The 20017-nt window shown below is 41.8% G+C and overlaps 1 protein-coding gene across 3 annotated transcripts in view; it reads left to right on the top strand.

The window, feature by feature from the left end:
- Positions 1-2663: 2663 nt before the first annotated feature.
- The window catches only part of RBM6 (RNA binding motif protein 6), a 73850-nt gene continuing 56496 nt past the window's right edge, over positions 2664-20017 (top strand). For 2 of the 3 annotated variants that reach the window (XM_036877532.2, XM_036877533.2), the window contains exons 1-4: positions 2664-2821; positions 14443-14553; positions 17400-18675; positions 19810-19899. In XM_036877532.2, the coding sequence (XP_036733427.2) occupies positions 14510-14553; positions 17400-18675; positions 19810-19899 (1410 nt within the window). In that variant the 5' untranslated portion in view covers positions 2664-2821; positions 14443-14509. Of the gene's footprint in view, positions 2822-14442; positions 14554-17399; positions 18676-19809; positions 19900-20017 lie in introns of those variants that run through there. The other variant, XM_057487388.1, reaches the window with a different exon arrangement.

Genomic DNA, 20017 nt, shown 5'->3' with positions numbered 1-20017 from the left:
CTGTCGCCCTCAGGTCAGGCGCTTTTTAAAACCTCAGCTTTCTGTTTTGTCTAGGCCTGTGATTTTCATGGACCCAGCATGACATCTCAACAGCAGTTGCAAGGACTAGATTGGACTGGAGTAAGGGTAACATAAGACCTTTTGTTCTTCCCCAGATTTTCTTTCTTTCACAGCTTCGGGGGACGTTTCAGAAACTGAGGTGCCTTCAGGTGGTCTTGGCTAACAAGAAAAGGCCTGATTGTGTCCTGATCGGAGACAGACTGGAGTTTGTTCCCAGCCCTGCTGCTATCTTACTTGTGTGACTCTGGGAAAATCCCACTCTTTCAGGATCTTCAGCAGTTTCCCCTCCTACAAATACGAGGTGTCTTATGTAAAGTATTCTCAGCTAATAAGAAGTCATCCCTGCACTGACATTTGAGCAGGCTTTCCTTTGGCCTTCATTGCTTTGCCGCTCCTGGCAAGGCAGCTGGTTTTCGGTTTCATGTGTGGTCTTGTATCATCTCCTGCTTCCATCTCTCATTTTAACATTTGATCAAATTCTTCATTTTGATGCTGAAGAGCCATGGCCTTAAATGAGACCAAGGCAACAAGGAACACAGGCAGGACGCTGTCTTTCTCTTTGCTGCATCCTCTCCTGGAAGGGTTTTGGAGCTGAAAGTGAGCCCATCTCCTGGACTGGACCCTTTACTCTCCAGTCCAGGTGAGGGCACTGCTCTGGGGTAGCCCCTCTTAAGTAGTTCATACTTTCTAATCTCAGGCAGTAGAAACAAACTTACAAGGACTACGTCAGGGATACAATGTGATAAAGAGTAGAAATTATTATTGCCCAAGGAGATTGGGTATAAGGCAAGGATAATTAGTTCCTTAATATGAGTTACACTTTAGAGGATAAAGTACTATCTGATAAGGGAGAGACCCACCAAGAATGGCCCACTTTGGAAAGCGAAGCCAAAACACCCACAGTTGTATGTAGCTGTTCCTTCTCTTCCATGTGTGCCCCAGACTCAGGGCTGGAAGTCTGCTCACTTCTGTTCACTCCCTCATCCCTCGGCCATCTCACATGAGCCCAGGGCTTTAGATACCAGAACCAGCAATACGCTGGTAGCTCCCATATTGGCATCTCTAACCCTGACCTCTGTCCTAAACTCCAAACTGATGTATCCAACTGCCAATTCCATTTCACTTGCCTACAGAGCACCGAAAACTCAACCTATCCGAAACTGAGCTCTTGCTCTTCTTACCAAAACTGTTCCTTTCATATTCCTCCCTCTTCCCTCATTCCACCCAGTCTTGTTTCCACTGTGGCCATACAGGTCCAAGTACCATCCTTCTGTGGTTGTATTAGTCCAACAGTCAGTCTAACTAGCTGCTCTGCTTCTGTCCTTCCCACCTTCAGCCTGTTCTCTGTACAGCAGCCAGAGGGCTCCTATTAACACGGAAGTCAAGTTGTGATATTAATCTATTTAGAGCCCACCAAGAGCTTCCCATCTCCCTCCTTACAGAAACCAAACTCATTTCAGCAGAGATTGTATATCTTGTTAAGTTTTTCGGCAGTCTCCAATAACAGCCCCCACCCTCATCTCCACTAGGGCAGCAAAATTTGTTAGCTTTGTTTGTTTCTGTATCCCCAGTACCTGATTCAGTGCCTGGCACACAGCAGGCGCTTTATATAGTTCCTGAATAAAGGGAATGACTTCCAGACAAGAGGACTGAAAAGTGGGACAGTAACTCTAAAGACTACTTAATCCATCAACCTCCTTTCTCTACAGATGAGGCTTGCTTTATAGGCGTTTTTGAAGCAGGCTTCTTTGGTTCCATTATGTTGAATTTAGGCTACAAAATCAGGTTACCTTCTCCAGGGGTCCACTGATAGAGACACCAGTGGCTGGAACCATCAAGCATCTCAACAGACAATCCACTTGGAAGCTTGACGCTGGCCATTTGAAGACTATTAGCTGGAAGGGGATTCCGTAAGTGAGCTGCAGCCTGAAAGCTGTGTTGCCCCGTTTACCACTAGCTTGCTGATTTGCAGATACCTTTCCAGTTCCTCTGCGACCTCGCACGAGTCATTCCTGGTCAGATGTTTTGCCCGAGAGCTAGCAAGGCCCTCTGGAAGCTGGGTGGATTTTCCTTCTAAGGCAGGGCTACTAACCTTTAATACAGATAATACCCGCCAGGTATTCTTGAGCTGGGGATGCCTAGCCTGGTAGCCCATCCGAAGGAAAAGGGGACGGGCCTCTGTAACTACTGCTTCTCTTAATTCAAGTGCTTCTCTCGCACCTCTTTTTGGGTCTTGGGTAAAAGGCTAAGCTTCTGGGCTGGGGTGTCAGGAGTCGGGTGCCCTTGTGGGCCAGCAGCCCCTCCCTGGGAGGCACCCTTCCACCGCCTTCACACTAACGGACAACAAGGCGGCCTCGAGCCCGGCAGACAAGGGCTGTACATGCGATCCTGCGAAGCCAAGCCACCGAAAGATCGCAACTCCAGCTCGCCTCCCTAGCGAGCCGCGGCTGACAGGTGGCGGAGGCCGAAGCACACCCCCAGACGCAGGAAGCGCGCCCTCCGATTGGACGCGGCCAGCGACGCTCCCCACGCCTCGCCCTCCCCCGCGGGCGCCCCGCCCCCGGCGCGGGGCACGGCGGGAGTAGAGTCCGCGCTCCCGGCCGCGCCTCCATCTCCCGGCGGGCCGAGCGCGGAGGGCGGCGGCGGGCGCCTTTGTGGAGGCCGCGGCCCGGCGCGGAGGAAGTTCCGGTGTTCGCGGCCCGGGGTCGGTGGCGGCGGCGGAAGGCTAGGGGGAGCGGGCCGCGGGGGCCGCGCTGCCTCGGTAAGTGCCTGCGCGGAGGGACGGCGTGCCGGAGCCTGCGGGCTCGGAGCGGGCCGCGCGGCCTCGGTGTCGCGGGACGGCCGCGGCCTCGCTCATGAGGCGGCGAGCGGAACGGCGGCGTGGAAAGGGAGGCGCCGCCCGCGCGGCGCGCCTGTGGCAGTGCCAGTCCGGCCCCGGGCGGCCGGGTGCGGGGTCGCGGAGTGGCGCGTGGTGGCGGTGCGGTGCTCCGGGACTGCCCGGCCCCAGGCGGGCCCTTGCCCCCGTTTTCCTGCGTTCGCGGGAACCTGCTCGGGTTCTGAGGCGTCGCTCGAGACGGGGCCCTTGCCTCTCCCGCGGTCTCGCCCTCAGGCGCGGCCGACGCGGGTGGGCTCGGTCGGACCCCGGCGCGCGGCCGTGGACCCTGGCGGCGTGAGAGCGGTCCGCGCGTTCTGCGCCGTTGGCCGAGTGCGGGCCAGAGGGCTGTCTCCTCACGCTCACTCTGCGATTCCTTCGGCGTTGTTACTCTGTTTCTCTCAACTTGAATTTGGGGCTGTGCTGCTGGGTTCACCTGTGGAGTGCATTTCAATAAAAACGAAGGGTCTGACTTTGGAGGGTACAGAAACCGTCAGGTAGTTGCATTTTTTGCGTGGTCCAGGTGTGCTCGGGAAGGTCAGAACTGCTGGGTCTAAGTGAAGAAGTCCAGTAGACTCTGATGTGCCTGGTCACCTGGGTCATTTTATGAACTCTGGATTGTGCCCTAGGTTTGTTAAGTTTTCGACTTCTGTTGAGTAATGCCACCATGTGAGTAGTTGAATAATGCCAACATTAGCAAACTTGTGAGGGGACTGCAGGGAGAGGAGCGAGGTATCAAGAACTGAGGAGTGACCGACCACAGGGCTGGCACTGTCTAAAGGGACGAATGGCATGTTACCGTTTTGGTGAAACACGCAGAAGTTGGACCTGAGCCTTATCTCATTAACCGGAACCTAACTAGGTACCTAACCTGTAGAGTAGTTGCTAGGTCTCTCTTTCAGGACACGTGTAGCGCCCTTCTTTATAGAATGCTGTTACCAGACTTGCGTTTATTTTTCTTGCCTACATTTAGAATCCTAGGTTCTCATCGCCCTTCAGAGGAGACCTGTCAAGCCAGGAAAGGGGGTGGGAGGCTACTGAAAGAACTCAAGGCTTACTGCAGATACTTGGGCAAGGTTATATTCTTCTGCCAGTGTTTAAACGTATAAACTGATAGTAATAGTTTAACTCAGAGTTATATTAAGATTCAAGCTATTAGAAAGTTCTGAAATTTTAGAGATCATAAGTCATTCTTTGATGGACTCTACTACCTATATACCAAGCGTTTAGAATTAGTTTTTTTTGCTAGCTTCTCACAGTATCTTGTTCATCTCATTCACTTAGTCAGCCTCTGTTATAACCTTCCTATCACACTGTGGGATGCCATGTGGCAGAGTGGGTACTGTAGGCGCTCTAGAATCTGATAAGATTTGAATCCCTGACTCCTCCACTGACTCAGTGACACTGGACAAATTACCTAACTAACTTTAATTTCCTGATACATGAAATGAGGTTAAGTGATGTAGCCATCTCATGGGTTGTTTTGTGGTGTATGTAATGCTCCTGATGCCCTTAGAACAGTGCCTGGTGTGCAGAAAGTGTTCACTAAATGTTAGCCACCACTGTTACCTTTTTTTTAAAAACAGCTTTGCCGAGCTATAAATCACACACCCTACGAATCACCCATTTAAGTTGCGTAATTTAATGATTTTCATATGTTACACTGCCAAATTTTTACAAAGTTGTGATGAATATGTTATAATAAAATTTGCCATTTGAACCATTTTAAGTGTAAAATTCAGTGCACTAATTACATACACACCATAATGTAGCCACCCATTATCTATTTCCAAAAGGTTTTCATCACCCCAAATAGAAACTAACTTTTAAGTAAGTTGCTTCCTTTGCCCCCACCCTCCAGCCCTGTAACCTCTAATCTGTATCTGTCCCTGTGAATTTGCCTGTTAGAGGTACCCCGTATAGTGGAATTATACAATAGTTGTTCTATCACATCTGACTTCTTTTAACATAATGTTTTCAAGGTTCACTCATGTCACAGCATGAATTCAAACTTCATTCCCTCATTAAAAATTAATTTTTTTGAGATATACATATAATTGACATCTTCATTCCCTTTTAAGGTTGAATAATATTCTGTTAGAGTGTATAGACCACATCTTGTTTATATTTCTTTTATTGGTAGACAGCGTGGTAAACAACTGGATTGTTTCCAGCTTTTGGCTGTTGCGAATCATGCTTCTGTGAACATATCAGGTACATGCTATACATGATACAAGAGATACAAATATCTCTTTATGTTAGTGCTTTCAGTTTCTTTGGTCCCTGCTTTCAATTTATATACCCAGAAGCAGATCATAAGGTAATTATGTGTTTAGCTTTCTGAGGAATTTCCATACTGTTTTTCCACAGCAGTTGCACCATTTTACATTCCTACCAGCAAAGCCCAATAGTTTGTTTCTCCCCATCTTCACCAACACTTGTTATTTTCTATTCTTTTGGTAATAAGCCACCCTAATAGATGTGAAGTAATCTCTCTCTGTATGTCTTTTTTTTTTACAAAACTATTTTAAGCATTTAAAGTATAGAATTCAGTGGTATTAGGTTTGTTCATTGTTGTGTGCATCATTGCCATCCAGCTTCAGAAATTCTTTCATCATCCCAATTTGAAACCCTGCACCCATTAAACAGTAACTCCCCTTTCTCACCTCCCCCAGCGACCACCGTTCTGCTTGCTTTCTGTGAATTTGCCTGTTCTAGGTGCCTCATATATGGAGAGTGATAAAACAATATTTGTCCTTTTGTGACTGCTTTATTTCACTTAGATAATATCATGTTACAGCATCTATCAGAATTTCATTCCTTTTTGGTCTAAATGATATTCCTTGTATGTATTACCACGTAGTTTATCCATCTGCTGAACATTTAGTTTGTTTCCACCTTTGGCTGTTGTGAGCGATGTTGCTGAACATGTGCTACAAATGTGTGTTGGTGTCCCTGCTTTCATCTCTGTGGAGTACACCCAGAAGTGGGGTTGCTGTGTCACATGGTGATTCTAGTTTTAATTTTCTGAGGAATCATCATACTGTTTTCCACTGTTTTATGTGCCCACCAACAGTGCACAGACTCCATATTTCTCTGTATTCTCACCATCCTCTGTTTTTGTTTTATTTTTTTCAATAGTAGCCATCTTAATGGGTGTGAGGTCACAACTCACTGTGGCTATGATTTGCATTTCCCTAATTAATGATGTTGAGCATCTTTTCATGTGCCTATTGTCCATTTGTGTGTTCTCCTTTGGAGAAATTCCATTCAAGTCCTTTGCCCATTTTCAAATTAGTTTTTTTGTTGTTGAATTTTAGGATCCTGTTTTCTGTATGTTCTGGATATAAATCCATTATCAGATACATGATCTGCAAATACATTCTCCCATTCTGTGGGCTGCCTTTTTGCTCTGGGCAGTGTTCTTTGATGCAGAAAGTTATTCATTTTGATGAAGCCCACTTTGTCTATCTTTTGTTGAGTGCCTTATCCAAGAGATCAAATTCAAGTCATGTCCAAGATACCATGGACAGATCTAATGTATGTAGCTTACCTCCTGTATTTTCTTTATAAGAGTTTTAGCTCTTTTAGTCTTTGGTCAGTTTTGAGGTAATTATTGTATATGCTTTTAGGTAAGGTCCCACTTTATTCTTTTGCTTATGGATTCATTTTCCTATGACTGTGTGTTGAAAAGACTGCCTTTTCCCCATTGAATGGTCTTGGCACCCTTGTCGAAAACCACCTGACCACATGTGTGAGGATTTATTTCTGGGTTCTCTCCTCTGCATGTCTGTACACAGGCCAATTCCACACAGTTTTGATTATATTGTAGCTTTGTAGTAAGTTTTTGTAGTGGGCAAGTGTGACTCCTGCAACTGTGTTCTTCCCTACGATTGTTTTGGTTGTTGAGAGTCTCTTGAAATTCCTATGAATTTTAGGATGGCTTTTCCTAAGAACATTGGCTTTGAAGTCAGATGGTCTTGAGTTTACATAATGGCTTTTCCTCATACTAGTTTTATTGTTTTGGGACAAATCTCACGACCTATTTGAGCCGCAGTTTCATAGTCTTTAAAGTGGGAATAGTAATGGAACTTAGCCCCTGTAGGAGCTTTGATGATTAAATGAGAGGACCTATGTAAAAATGCTTAGCTGTGGCAGTCAGTGCAGCTGCACTTGCCTTTATTACTCTCATTTCAGAGAGTAGCAATGGACATACTCAGGAAGATCCTTTCCAGCTTTATTTTATTATTTTAAATACCTGACCATTGTAGCCATAGTAATATTTAATATTTATTTTTATTAATATTTGTTGGTAATTTATTAATCATAAATTATTAATAATATTTTATTTAAAATTTTTTCAGAACTTTTTTAGAGGCTTAATTTATATATCATAAAATTCACTCATTGGAAGTGTTCAGTTTGATGCAATAATCATAACTATTCAGATTTAGAATATTTCCAACACCTCAGAACATTCCCAAGTTCCTGTTTCTCAGTCTCCATTTCCTGCTCTAACTGCAGCAGGTCCTAGAATCCACTGATCTGCTTTCTGACTTAGTTTCATGCTTTCTAGAAATCTTATAAAATTGGGATTATATAATTCTTAGTCTTTTGTTTCTGGCTTCTTTCACTTGTAATGTTTTTTGAGGTTCACCCATGTTGCATTCCTTTTTATTTTGTTTCTCCATCCACCTGTTGATGGACATTGGGGTTCCCAGTTTTTGGATATTATGAATAATGGTGTCATGAATATAATTACTTCTTATGCATGATCTCATTTAGTCCTTACAGTAATCATGTGAGGTCGGTACCATTATTATTCCCATTGTAAGGGAGGAGAGTTTTGAGGCATGTAGAAATTAAATAACTTAGCAAGGCTACAACATAGAAAATTGGAGTTTTGATTCAAACCCAGACAGTCTGACTCTAAAACACATGCAGCTAGACCAGTAGCCTTAAAACCCTTTTACTTGTGGACCACCTAAAAGAATTAAAATTTCCCCCCTAAAATTTTTAAAAACTTACTTACCACCTTGTACATTTTTAAGTTAGTGCTTTAATTTTTTCTATCTTAAATGGTTGTAAAGAATCTATTTCCTGGCATAATATCGCACATGTGTTTTAAATATGTATTTTTCGGAACTTTGGAGCTGCAGATATAATTTATGGAAAATGGCTGTCATATAATCTAAATGGTAAATCAAACTTTAATGTCAGTCATTCGGCTAAGTCAGACTGCATCAGTGAGAAGGCATTCCAAATTTCAATGGTTTTTTAAAATAAATCCTTAAAATAGTAATAGCTAACATTTAGTGAGCATTTTATCAGACAACTCTTCTAATGAATTTACATTGTCATTTTATGCTAATAACTCTGAAGTAGACATTATCTTTATCCTGACTTTACAAATAAGTAAACTGAAGCCTAGAGTTAAATAACTTGCTTACGGTCCCACTGTGTGGCAGAGCCCAGATTTGCCTCTAAGCTGTGTAGCTCCAAACTTAAGCAGAATGTGTGCAGAGACTGCACTCCTAGCACTTTACCACCACACTGTACTGCCTTACAGAGCCCACTCTTCAACTAGGAGCCCGACTGTAATTTGCTGGTGTGCCTCTGTTCAACTGCTATTCATATGGAACCACTGTTCACTTCAACCTTCAGAACTCTGATTTGACTGTTTACTGCCACCACCAAGATCTGCACCTGCAGCAGCCTCACCTGGGCTCACATGCTAGTCTTCAGGACTCAGCTCAGGAGCCCTTCTGCTCATTGTGGGGACTGTCTCTCGGGGGTAGCATCTAGGTAGTTGAGGTGGCAAGCCCTTCTCAATCCCACTGGACTGGTCGCTGCCAGCCTCAGTCATGTATGAAATTGATGTTTCAGTACCATTTATTTTCAGAATTAGGTGATAAGGTAGGTGAGTTGTTATACATGCCTTAGTAGATTGACTTTCTTGGCTCCTGTCTTACCGTATGTTTCAGCCAACATCTTTGCTGGGGTCTATGAACTGCAGTATTTAAGGCCTTAACCTGGCATTGAGTTCATCCTGAGGTGCCAGTTCAGCTTGCCAGAGTGGCACTGGCTGCATGCCAGCAACTCAAGAATTTTTATCTGTTTAAAGTTTTGATAATAGTTTGAGGTCATATCAGCCCCAAACCCATAATCTTTGCTTTTACTGGATTAAACTATATCTGTAAGAGCTCCAGCTATCCTGAGGAAAACTCTGAGGAAATCACTACCCGGTGGCTTGGCCAATTTTGTCATTCCCACCAGCAGTGTATGAGAGTTCCATTTTCCCTACAACTTTGCCAACTTACCTGTCTACTTTATTGTAGCCACCTAATGGATAGGAAGTGGTATCCCATTGTGGTTTTGATGTTCATTTTCCTTATGGGTGATGTTGAACATTTTCCTGTGCTTATTGGCCATTTGTGTGTTATCATTGGAGAAACGTCTGTTCATAGCCTTTGCGTGTTGTTAAAAATCGAGTTGTCTTTTTGTTATTGAGTCACAAAATGGTTCTTATGTATTCTAAATACAAATCTCTTATCAAATACATGATTTGTGCATGTTTTTTTTTCCCATTCTCTGGGCTGTCTTTTTACTTTCTTGATGGTGTCCTTTAAAGTACAGAAGTTTTTTTACATTTTGATATCTAATTTTGTTTTTCCTTTTGTTGCTTTTGGTATCTGTCTTAACTAAGAAACCATTGCCTAATCCAAGGTGATGAAGATTTATGCATTTTTCTTATATTTATAGTTTCACCTCGTATATTTAGGTCTTTGATCCATTTTGAATTAATATGGCATGAGGTAGAGGTTCAACTTCATTCTTAGGCATGGGGTCATCCAGTTGTCCCAGTATCATTTATTGAAAAGACCATCCTTTCTTCACTGAATTGTCTTGGCACTCTTTTCTAAACACTTGACCCTTAATGTGAGGGTTTATTTCTGGACTCTCAGTTCTCTTCCATTGATCTGTAATATGTCTATCATTTTTCCAATGCCACACTGTCTTGATCACTGTAGCTTTTGTGGTAAAGTCCTAAAGTAAGGAAGTGTGAGTCCCCTATTGTATTTATTCTGTTCATTTTTGCACAGACCATACCATATAGCTTATCCAGTATCAATTAACATAGCTACCTAGTTTTTTGAGAGTTGTGTAATATTTCAATAGGACAAATATCCTCTGTTGATGTACATTTAGATTTTGTAATCATCTGCTATTACAAACAGTGCTATGCTATGTACCTTTATAAACATGTCACCTCACACTATAAATTTCTAAAGAATGAATTTCTAGAAGAGGAACTGGAAAGTCAGAGGTAATATGCATTTAAATTTTTACAGTTTTCCTTGTTACTCATTTCTAACTTTATTCCATTTCTGTCAGAGAAGATACTTTGTATGGCATCTGTCTTTTTAAGTTGAGACATTTGTGGCTTAAATGGTCCACCCTGGAGAACATCCCACATGCACTTGAGAAAATGTGATTCTGTTGTTGTTGGGCAGAGTGTTCTGTGCGATTGTTAGGTTTAGTTGGTTTATCGTGTTGTTTAAATTCTCTATTTCTTTCCTTATATCTGTCTTACTGGTCTATCCATTATTGAAAATGGGGTTTGAAGTTTCCAGCTATTATTATTGGACTGTTTATTTCTCCCTTAAGGTTTTTAGATTTTTGCTTCATATATTTTGGGGATCTGTTATTAAGTGCCTTATGTTTGTGATTGCTTTATTTTCTTGGTGTATTTTTTGAACATTTAAATAATATATAATGTCCCTCTTTGTCTTCTGTAACCTTTTTTGGATTTAAAGTCTATTTTTGTCTGATATTAGTACAGCTGCTGCAGCTCTCATTTGGTTACTATTTGCATGGAATGTCTTTTCCATCCTTTCACTTTCAGCCTATTTGTCTTTGGAACTAAAGTGAGTCTCTTGAAAATGGCATATAGTTACATCATGGCTTTTTAAAATCTGTTCTACCAATCTGGTCTTTTGATTGGAAAAGTTCAAATTATTTATATTTAAAGTAATTACTGATATGGGTACACAACCTATTTGTTTTCTATATATTATTGCTATTTTTGTCCTTCATGTTTAGTTTAGGGTTTAGTTGATTTTTTTTGTAGTGAAATGTTCTGATTCCCTTCTCATTTCCTTATGTGTGTAGTCTGTAGATGTTTTCTTTGTGGTTACCATGGGAATTAACATATAACATCCTATAGTTACAATTTAATTTGAATTTATACCAATTCAAGTTGAATAGCATAAAGTACTCTGCTTCTAACAGCTCCTTTCCCTCCCTATTTCTGTTACTGAGGTCACAGATAATGTCTTTATAAATTGTGTCTTCAGTAACCTAGATTAATAATTGTTTTTTTATACATTTGTCTTTTAAATCATGTAGAAAATAAAAAGCGGAGTTACAGACCAAAGTTATAATAATACTAGCTTTTAAAATTGCTTCTGTATTTATCTTTGCTAGGGATCTTTATTTCATTGAAAGTTTTGGGTTACTCTTTAGCTTCCTTTCCTTTTAACGTGAAGAGCTCCTTTTAGCATTTCTTGCAGAACCCATCTAGTGGTAATAAACTCCCTTTTGTTTGGAAATGTCTTAATTTAATCCTCATTTTTGAAGGATTATTGACTGGCAGTTTGTTTTTTCCCTGTGGGTTTAATACAGCATCTACTGCCTTCTGGCCGCCAAGGTTTCTAATTGGGTGATAGTCTTATTGAGGTTCTCTTGTAGTTACAAGGCACTTCTCTATTGATGCTTTTAAGATTCATCGTTTTCCACAGTTTGAGCATAATGTGTGATCAAGTTTATTCTGCTTGTACATAATGCACAAATTTATCCTACTTATACTGCATTTGGCTTCTTGGGTTTGTAGGTGCATATCTTTCATCAAATTTGGGGATTTTGAGGGAGGGGCATTATTTCTTCAGATAATCTTTCTGCCCTTTCTCTCTCTCCTTCTGGGACTCCCATAATTGTATGTTGGTCCACTTCTTGCTGTCTCCAGGTCCCTTGGTCTTCCAGTCATCTTTGTTCATCTTTTCTCTTTCTCCTCTTCAGATCAGATAATTTCAGTTGTCTGTCTTCCAGTGTTGCTGATCCTTCTGCCTGCTTGTCTGCTGTTGGACCTCTGTAGTGAATTTTTCGTTTCACCTATACTTTTCAGCTGTAGGAGTTTTTATCCCACTGTATAAATTTCTGTGTCTTTGAGAGCTGGGGTTAGGACCTGCGGGGGGATGCCCTAGAATGCACTGATGCAGAGCTCGCGCCCGTGCGGGCCACTGGGAGCTGCAGTCCCCGCGAGGAGGACTTGGGGAGTAGGCACCCCTCCCACAGGGCTGTGGGGCTCAGCAAGGCAGCCCCACATGCTCTTCAGGAGGCGGCAGCGGACCAAGAGCCCCCAGGCCTGCTCTTTGGGGCCTTAGGAAGGCGCGGAGCTGGAGAACCCCTAAGGGGGTGCGAGCTCACCCACCTTTCCTTGAGCAAACCCTGAGCCATGTGTGGGTCTGGCCCTGTGCTGAGCAGCGTTGAGGGACAGACAGAAACCGGGAAGAGCAATGGCCCAGTCTGGTCAAGGACATAGGGATTCATTCCTTAGAAATCCAACACAGGAAATCTACAGAGACAATGTATAGTGGTTGCCTTGGGATGGGATGGAGATGCTGTAAAGGAGCATGAGGGGATAGAAAAAAAAAAAAAGAAAAAAAAATTTCTGTGTCTTTGTTGATATTCATTCTCATTTTGTATATACATATTGCTTTCTTGATTTCCTTTAGTTCTTTGTGTTATCATTTAGTTCTTTAAGTATACTTAAGGCAATTGTTAATAAAGTCTTTGTGTAATAAATCTGATGTCTGTGCTTATTCAGGGATGGTTTCTGAAGATTTATTTTGTTTCCTTGAATGGGCCACATTTTCCTGTTTCTTTGTATGCCCCCCCCTTAATTAAATATTGGGCATTTGACTATAATATGATAGCTCTGGAAATCAGATTATCCCCCTTTCTTGGGGTTTGCTGGTTTCGTGTTTTTGTGTTTTTTATTTTTTGGTTGTTAGAGACAATAGTCTGGTTTTTGACTTTCTGACTTTTTCTGAACTATTTTGCAAAGACTATTTCTTTTACATGTATGATCACTGATGTCTGTTCCTTTTGCCTGTGTGTTTATGTAATGTTTTGACCAAGATTTCCTTTAGTGCCAGGAGCTCAAATGAAAACAAACAAAAACACACCAACAAAAGCAAGAGAAAAGCAGAAAAATAAATAGCCATCTCTGTCTGTTTTTGTAGATTGGCCCTATGCTGGGGCTTGCTCTGAGTCTAGGGATCAGCCTAAGGTGAAAGCTTAAGGTCTTTCTCAGGTCTTGTCTGGTCATGTGTCTTGCTTGGGTTTGCATGTGGCTTTCTAAGGTTTTCCATATAGATGTTGCTTTGAAATGTCCTAATTTCCCAAAGCTCTTCATGTCTGTGAGTCTGTAGCCTGCTTTGCAGCTGTTAGTAGCAGTGCTTTCCGCTGGGCCTCTCTCTCCGACCCACTGTGAGTTACGTGAAACAGAAAGACCTTGCATCAGTCCTTCAGACATCGCCCAGACAGGTGAGGACAGGTATACACAACAATTTGCAAGTCAGGTTTGTGGGAGGAAACTGGGAACTGGGCTGCTTCGGCTTCAGGACCAAACTGCCCTGCTAGAGGGTGGCTGGGAATAGTGAGATACCACAACTTTCCTGTTATTTTGAAGATGGCTTTTCCTTAACCGAGCATTTGCTTGCTTGTTGTAAACCTTTGGCTATTTTCTAAAGCTCTAGTGACATTGATTCAGATAGTCACTGCTGGTTTTTCGATGTTTCTGCAGCAACAAGTCTTTGGAGCTTTGTAGTCTACCATTTTGCTGAACTGTGGGTTGTTTTTTGCTCTTCTGAGTGTCCTTTGATGCACAAAAGTTTTCATTTTGATGAGGTCCATTTTTATCTGTTTTTCTTTTTTCCTTGTGCTTTGGTGTCATGGTTATGAAACCATCGCCAGACTCAAGGTCATGGAAGTTTGCCTCTTTCTTAATAAGGGCAGCAAAGGTTCTGGAGATGACCTCTCAGCTTGACTTGGGTTACATGCCCATCTTGAAAGCAGTCACTGGTGAGGGTAATAGACCGTTCTGCCTGGCCAGCCTGGATGGGGTAGGATCGGCCACGCACACTGAGAATGGTCTTAATGTTAAGATGCTGTTCCCAGAAACGAAGGTAAATGGATGCTGGAAAAATTAGTAAAAATTTAGTACATGTAATGCATTCTTAGTACATTGAGAAGTTTATGGTGTCCCAGAAAACACATTTTTAGTTAAAAATGTATTTTTCTTGTTATAAATGAATATGTAAATGTTTAAAGAAGGCTTCTAGAAATATCACTGCTGATGTGGTTCCTGAAGGACAAGTAGGAGGAAATAGTCTTGCCTTCCCTTCATGTTCTCACTTAACTTATTCTTTGTGGTTTGTCTTGTACAGATACTGCTATCACCAGAGTTCAGTAGCAAAAGGATCTGCTTATTGGGCCCTCTTGACACAGAAAGAGATGTGGGGGGATTCTCGTTCTGCTAACAGAACAGGACCTTTTCGGTAAGTCTTGAAGTTTGAATATTGAAATTGTCAATATTTTAATGATAAAGTGTGACGTTTTTGGTCTTCCATAAAGGGGATATTTTCCTTGTGCAGAAATAGTTCTGATTTTTTAAAAACAGAAATAGTTCAAAATTTGTAGTCATTTCCATAATGCTTGTGAGACTGAACAAGCCAAGTGTTTCATGTTGAAGCATTTTTTTAAACATTAAAAAATATCTCCCAATTACTTGTTTATTATCTCTTTTAGCAAAATAATATATGCTTGGATTGGCAGTTAAATATTTTATTATGCAAATTCAGGAGATGTTCTAATTCATTAGTCTGAAGCTTGGGGTTCCAATGAAAAATTTAGGTAGAGAAGTGAGTTTCTAAAATTCATATATTTAGTAAAGCTGGTGTTTGCATAAATACTGAATGATAGGGGTTTTCTGCTCAGCAATCTTTAAAGCAATGGTGGTGATGCTGGGTATGTTTTTTCTTTCAAAATATTAAAATCTAGATCAGTGGTCAGCAAACTACAGCCCGCAGTTTTTGTTTTATTGAAACACAGGCACAGCCGTTTGTTTGCAAGCTGTGCTCACTTCCATGGGCAGTGGCAGAGTTGAATCGCTCTGAAGATTCTGCAAAACCTAATGAAATTACTGTCTGGCTCTAAATGGAGAAAGTTTGTTGATCCCTAGTCTAGGTCAGCGGCCTTGTACTTTAGCATTTAAAAATGTATAGATTGTAATCTTTTTGTATACATTTATGGGAAACTATTATGTAAGCAAGGTGTTTCTTATAGAACTAACCTGATTTATATGGTTTAGGTAAGCTTTCAGAATGGTATTTAGCTCTATTTCATAAATTTAAAACACTTTTCAGAATGTTTTTTTTTTTGGCCAATTTATTTAAAATTACATTTCCCCACCTTAATTTTAGTTTAAATATAAGTCATTTCATGTTATTTTTTAAGATCTTTGACAAAAGGGAGATGTAGTTTATCTTTTATTTTTTTAAAGGGAGATTTAGTCTATGTAACAACTTCTAGGGGGACTAATTTGGATTTTAAAAGGTATCTTGGAGGAAAATTATTTTGTATTTCATCTTAACTTCTTAATTTTTTTTATTTGGTTGAAGATGATTTTCATAGCCACTGCTATTTTATATCACTAGACCTGTTTCTTGAATATCCAGCATAAAAAACAGTGCTAGGGACTCCAGTGCAGTAGGTTACTCTAGGGCTATTTGATCTTCTCAATATAAGAGGATAAGATAATCCTTAGGGCAGTATTCACAACAGTGTTGTTGTGTTCGGTCAGAAAATGTGTAGTGTCACCTACCTCAGCACTCATCCCGAGTGTCTGCTGAGGGCTAAGTCTGCCGCAGGCTAACTGTTGGCATTTGAATGATTTTAAATATGGGAGACCCTAGAGTTACTGTGAGTAACATTGAATACGCCTCTTAATGATGAGCCTCATAGACATAACTAATGTGCATAGAAGTCATCATGTTCTGAAAGTCCATTAAATATGCATTATTCTGATGTTCAGGTTACCAGTGTTAGATCCCTGTTAGGAAAGGGTTTGGTATTGGAACAGTTTCTCCGGAACTGCGTGACCCAGAACCAGGTGTCCTTTGCACCTTTCTGTTGTGATGCAGTCTGTGCTCAGAAGGGTTGTGTGATAGAACCTCTGTATTCTGGGGGCAGAGAACTGAGCTGGATTTTCCTCTTAATACTTATTCTACTACTCAGAGTAGATAACCCTTCATGTCCTTCCACGTTTTCCTTTTTTTTAGTCCCCCTCCTTGAGCCTGGGATCCTAGGTACCTAATTGCCTGTTCAAATTCCTTGCTTTTTACCAAAGTCCAAAACACGTAAAATGGCCTGGAGGCTGGGCATAGGGAAGAAGTTGGGCAGTAGGAAAGATTGGGCCAGTTCTCATTTATCTCTTGAGTTCTGTAAACTGAGAATGTGATTTTAATGCTTATTTTAAAACATATTTTTATTACCATGGAACATTAGCATGAGGCATTGGAATTTGGAATATCAGCCTCTCCATTTGGGATGCGAGGATAATGCCTGAAGGCCTCTTGCCCCCACTCCGTCCCTTTCAGCATCAAGCTCCTGGATGCTGTCACTTGTCTTAGGTAACTCACATGTGCTTTGTGGCCTGATTCGTGCTGCTTCTGTGACAACTTTTGGTGGTTCTAATTAAAGGACCCAGATGAAAGTGCTGCTAGACAGCCCTTAGGACTGGGCTTTGGAGGCAGCCTGGGCTGATGCCATCCAGTGAACACTGGCATGCCTCTGCTGGTGATTTAGAGCCGCTATCTCTGCATTTCGGGCCTGCATCTGATCTGGTGGTGTCTGGGATCAGATAGTTTGGACTGTTACCCCTGTATGCAGCAATGAGAAAGACACCTTCCGAAACTTACTCCAATAAATTTATAAGGGCATTGATTTTTCTGATGTGTAGGAATCATCATGTTGATCTTGGAATTCTAAGTTCCTTGACTATAGGAAATGGAAATTTTTGTAGTGTGTCATCATTGCTAGCTTATCTGGTGTTGCGGATTTTCCCTATTGCAGGACTGGGTGAAAGCTTTTTCTGCAGCTGTCATGTTGAAAACCTTGTGTTGACTTTTCCTCGTGTTCTGAAATGGGAGCATAAAAGTTTACTCCACCACCTCGTCTTAAAATAGCAAAACAGTGCTGTTTTCTGCAGATCTAGGACTTTGTTACAGAACTCTGCCAAAAAAAAATATTTGCAGAAGAATGTGCTGTGATTAGAGAAGAATATGCTGGTGTGTAGATTAAAAACCTCTGGACAATATGAATAACACTGTCTTTGTTTCTACAGCGGGAGCCAAGAAGAAAGGTTTGCTCCCGGGTGGAACAGGGACTATCCTCCTCCTCCCCTTAAGAGTCATGCTCAAGAAAGACACTCTGGCAACTTCCCTGGCAGAGATTCACTTCCCTTTGATTTCCAGGGGCATTCGGGGCCTCCCTTTGCAAATGTAGAGGAGCATTCTTTCAGCTATGGAGCTAGAGATGGACCACATGGTGACTATCGAGGAGGGGAGGGACCTGGACATGATTTCAGGGGGGGAGATTTTTCATCTTCTGGTTTCCAGAGCAGAGATTCATCACAGTTGGACTTCAGGGGTAGGGATGTACATTCTGGGGATTTTCGAGACAGAGAAGGACCACCTATGGACTACAGGGGTGGAGACAGCACTTCTCTGGATTACAGAGGTAGGGAGGCATCTCCCATGAACTACAGAGACAGGGGTCACACTGCTGACTTTAGAGGTCGGGATGCTCCTCCACCTGACTTCAGGGGCAGGGGAGCCTATGATTTAGATTTTAGAGGCCGGGATGGATCCCATGCAGATTTTAGGGGAAGGGATTTATCAGATTTGGATTTCAGGGCCAGAGAGCAGTCCCATTCTGATTTTAGGAGTAGAGATATGTCTGATTTGGACTTCAGGGACAAAGATGAAACACAGGTGGACTTCAGAGGCCGAGGTTCAGGAACTAGTGATCTAGACTTTAGGGACAGGGATGCACCACATTCAGATTTCAGAGGTAGACACCGGTCTAGGACTGACCAGGATTTTAGGGGCAGGGAGGTAGGGCCTTGTATAGAATTTAAAGGTAGGGAGATGCCCTCTGTGGATCCAAATATTTTGGATTACGTTCATCCCTCTATGCAAGATAGAGAACATTCTGGTATGAATGTGAACAAGAGAGAAGAATCTACACATGACCATACAACAGGAAAACCTGCTTTTGGCATTCAGAAAGGAGAATTTGAGCATTCAGAAACAAGGGAAGGAGAAACACAAGATGTAGCCTTTGAACAGGAGTCTTCATCAGACTTTCAGAACAGCCAAAATCCACTTCAAGATGAAGACAAGTCACAGCTTTCCAGAGGTGAACGACCGAGTTCAGAAACTGGTCTGTTTGAAGAAGAAGGTGGTCTGGACTTCCTTGGCCAACAAGACACTGATTATAGAAGCATGGAGTACCGTGATGTGGATCATAGGATGCCAGGAAGCCAGATATTTGGCTTTGGCCAGAGCAAGTCTTTTCTGGAGGGCAAAACCTCCCGAGATGCCCAACGGGATCTTCAGGTATGTTAATGGAGTGGACTGTTCTTTAGTTTTTTGCTTTTATGGCTTTTCTGAAGGATGAAGTGTAGAGTCCAGGATCATTGGTCCCAGGCTTCTCTTCGTACCACCACTAAAAATAAGAATTTATATTCAAGAAGGGCCCTCAGCTCAGATGTGTATCTATTACTGTGCTTTCTTGGTGCTGATGTAAAAACCTTGGGGTAAGGTAGGTTCTTGCCTAGTCAGGCCCTGTGGCAGTTCTGGGGCCTTTTTCTTTGTGAAGCTCATTTAAGGGGCACCTGCGAGTGACCAGGAGGGCATGTTGGTGTGGCATCTCCATGTGGCTAGTGTGATTGACTCCGTGTTGAATTTCTATATATGTAATATGTAGTGTAGTATGTGTAGAGTCTAAGGGAGGAGAGTTATGTTTGCAGTTGGACAATGAAAATAGTGTCTTTTAAAATAGATGTTACCCATCTCTATCCAGTGTCTGTTATTTGGATAGTAACCCTCAGGCATGCTAATCAAATAATGGATTTTGAGAATGTTAGAGCTTGGTGACCATATGACTTACTGTTCACATCAGGGCACTTCGGAGAATAAAAGGGAACAGTACTGACGATAATGCCAGGATAGCAGGCATCACTGGAAAGCGTGGTTACTTACTTATACAAGACCTTTCCTCAAAAGTTAAATCCTTTTACAGCTTTTAAAATGGAGGGAACTCAGTTGGAGCCGAGACTTGTGAATATGGAAATGCAAATGTCTTTGGTCAGATGACACCTTTGATAGATGACATAGGTTTAATTTTATTTGTTCATTCATTCTCTTTGCTGTTTTCTCATCCAGAACTGTGCTTTTGAGAATAGGTTCTTTTCTGTCTGGGTTGTGAGCCCTGTGCCGTGTTGTTTCTCTTACTCTGCTTTTCCTGTTTGAAGACTCCCTCAGTGAGCCTTGGTCTTATTAGCATACTAGCATTCTTATGATTTGAAGTGAAATTTTGGAACTGAGAAAAATAAAATTAAAATTTTTTGTATGTTTGTATGATATGAGTCTTTTTTTATTTTTGATCCAAAGTACCTGTATTTCATGTTCAGTGTCATTTTGCACACTAAGATATTTATTTCTGAAATAATTTTTTATTCTGGATTGAAGGATCAAGATTATAGGACTGGTCCAAGTGAGGAGAAGCCAAACAAGCTTATTCGATTAAGCGGGGTGCCTGAAAATGCCTCAAAAGAAGAGGTAAGTCTCTTTTTTCAATTTTTTGGTCAATTAAAAATTTTATAAAAGCTTTTTATTTTGAAAAATTACAGATTCACAGGAGGATACAAAGAAATACACAGGCATGTTTGGGGTACCA

The sequence above is a fragment of the Manis pentadactyla genome, chromosome 1 (assembly GCF_030020395.1).
Source record: "Manis pentadactyla isolate mManPen7 chromosome 1, mManPen7.hap1, whole genome shotgun sequence".
NCBI classification, from domain to species: domain Eukaryota; kingdom Metazoa; phylum Chordata; class Mammalia; order Pholidota; family Manidae; genus Manis; species Manis pentadactyla.
The sequence above is the reverse complement of the archived record's forward strand: the minus strand, read 5'-3'. Positions and strand labels throughout refer to the sequence as shown.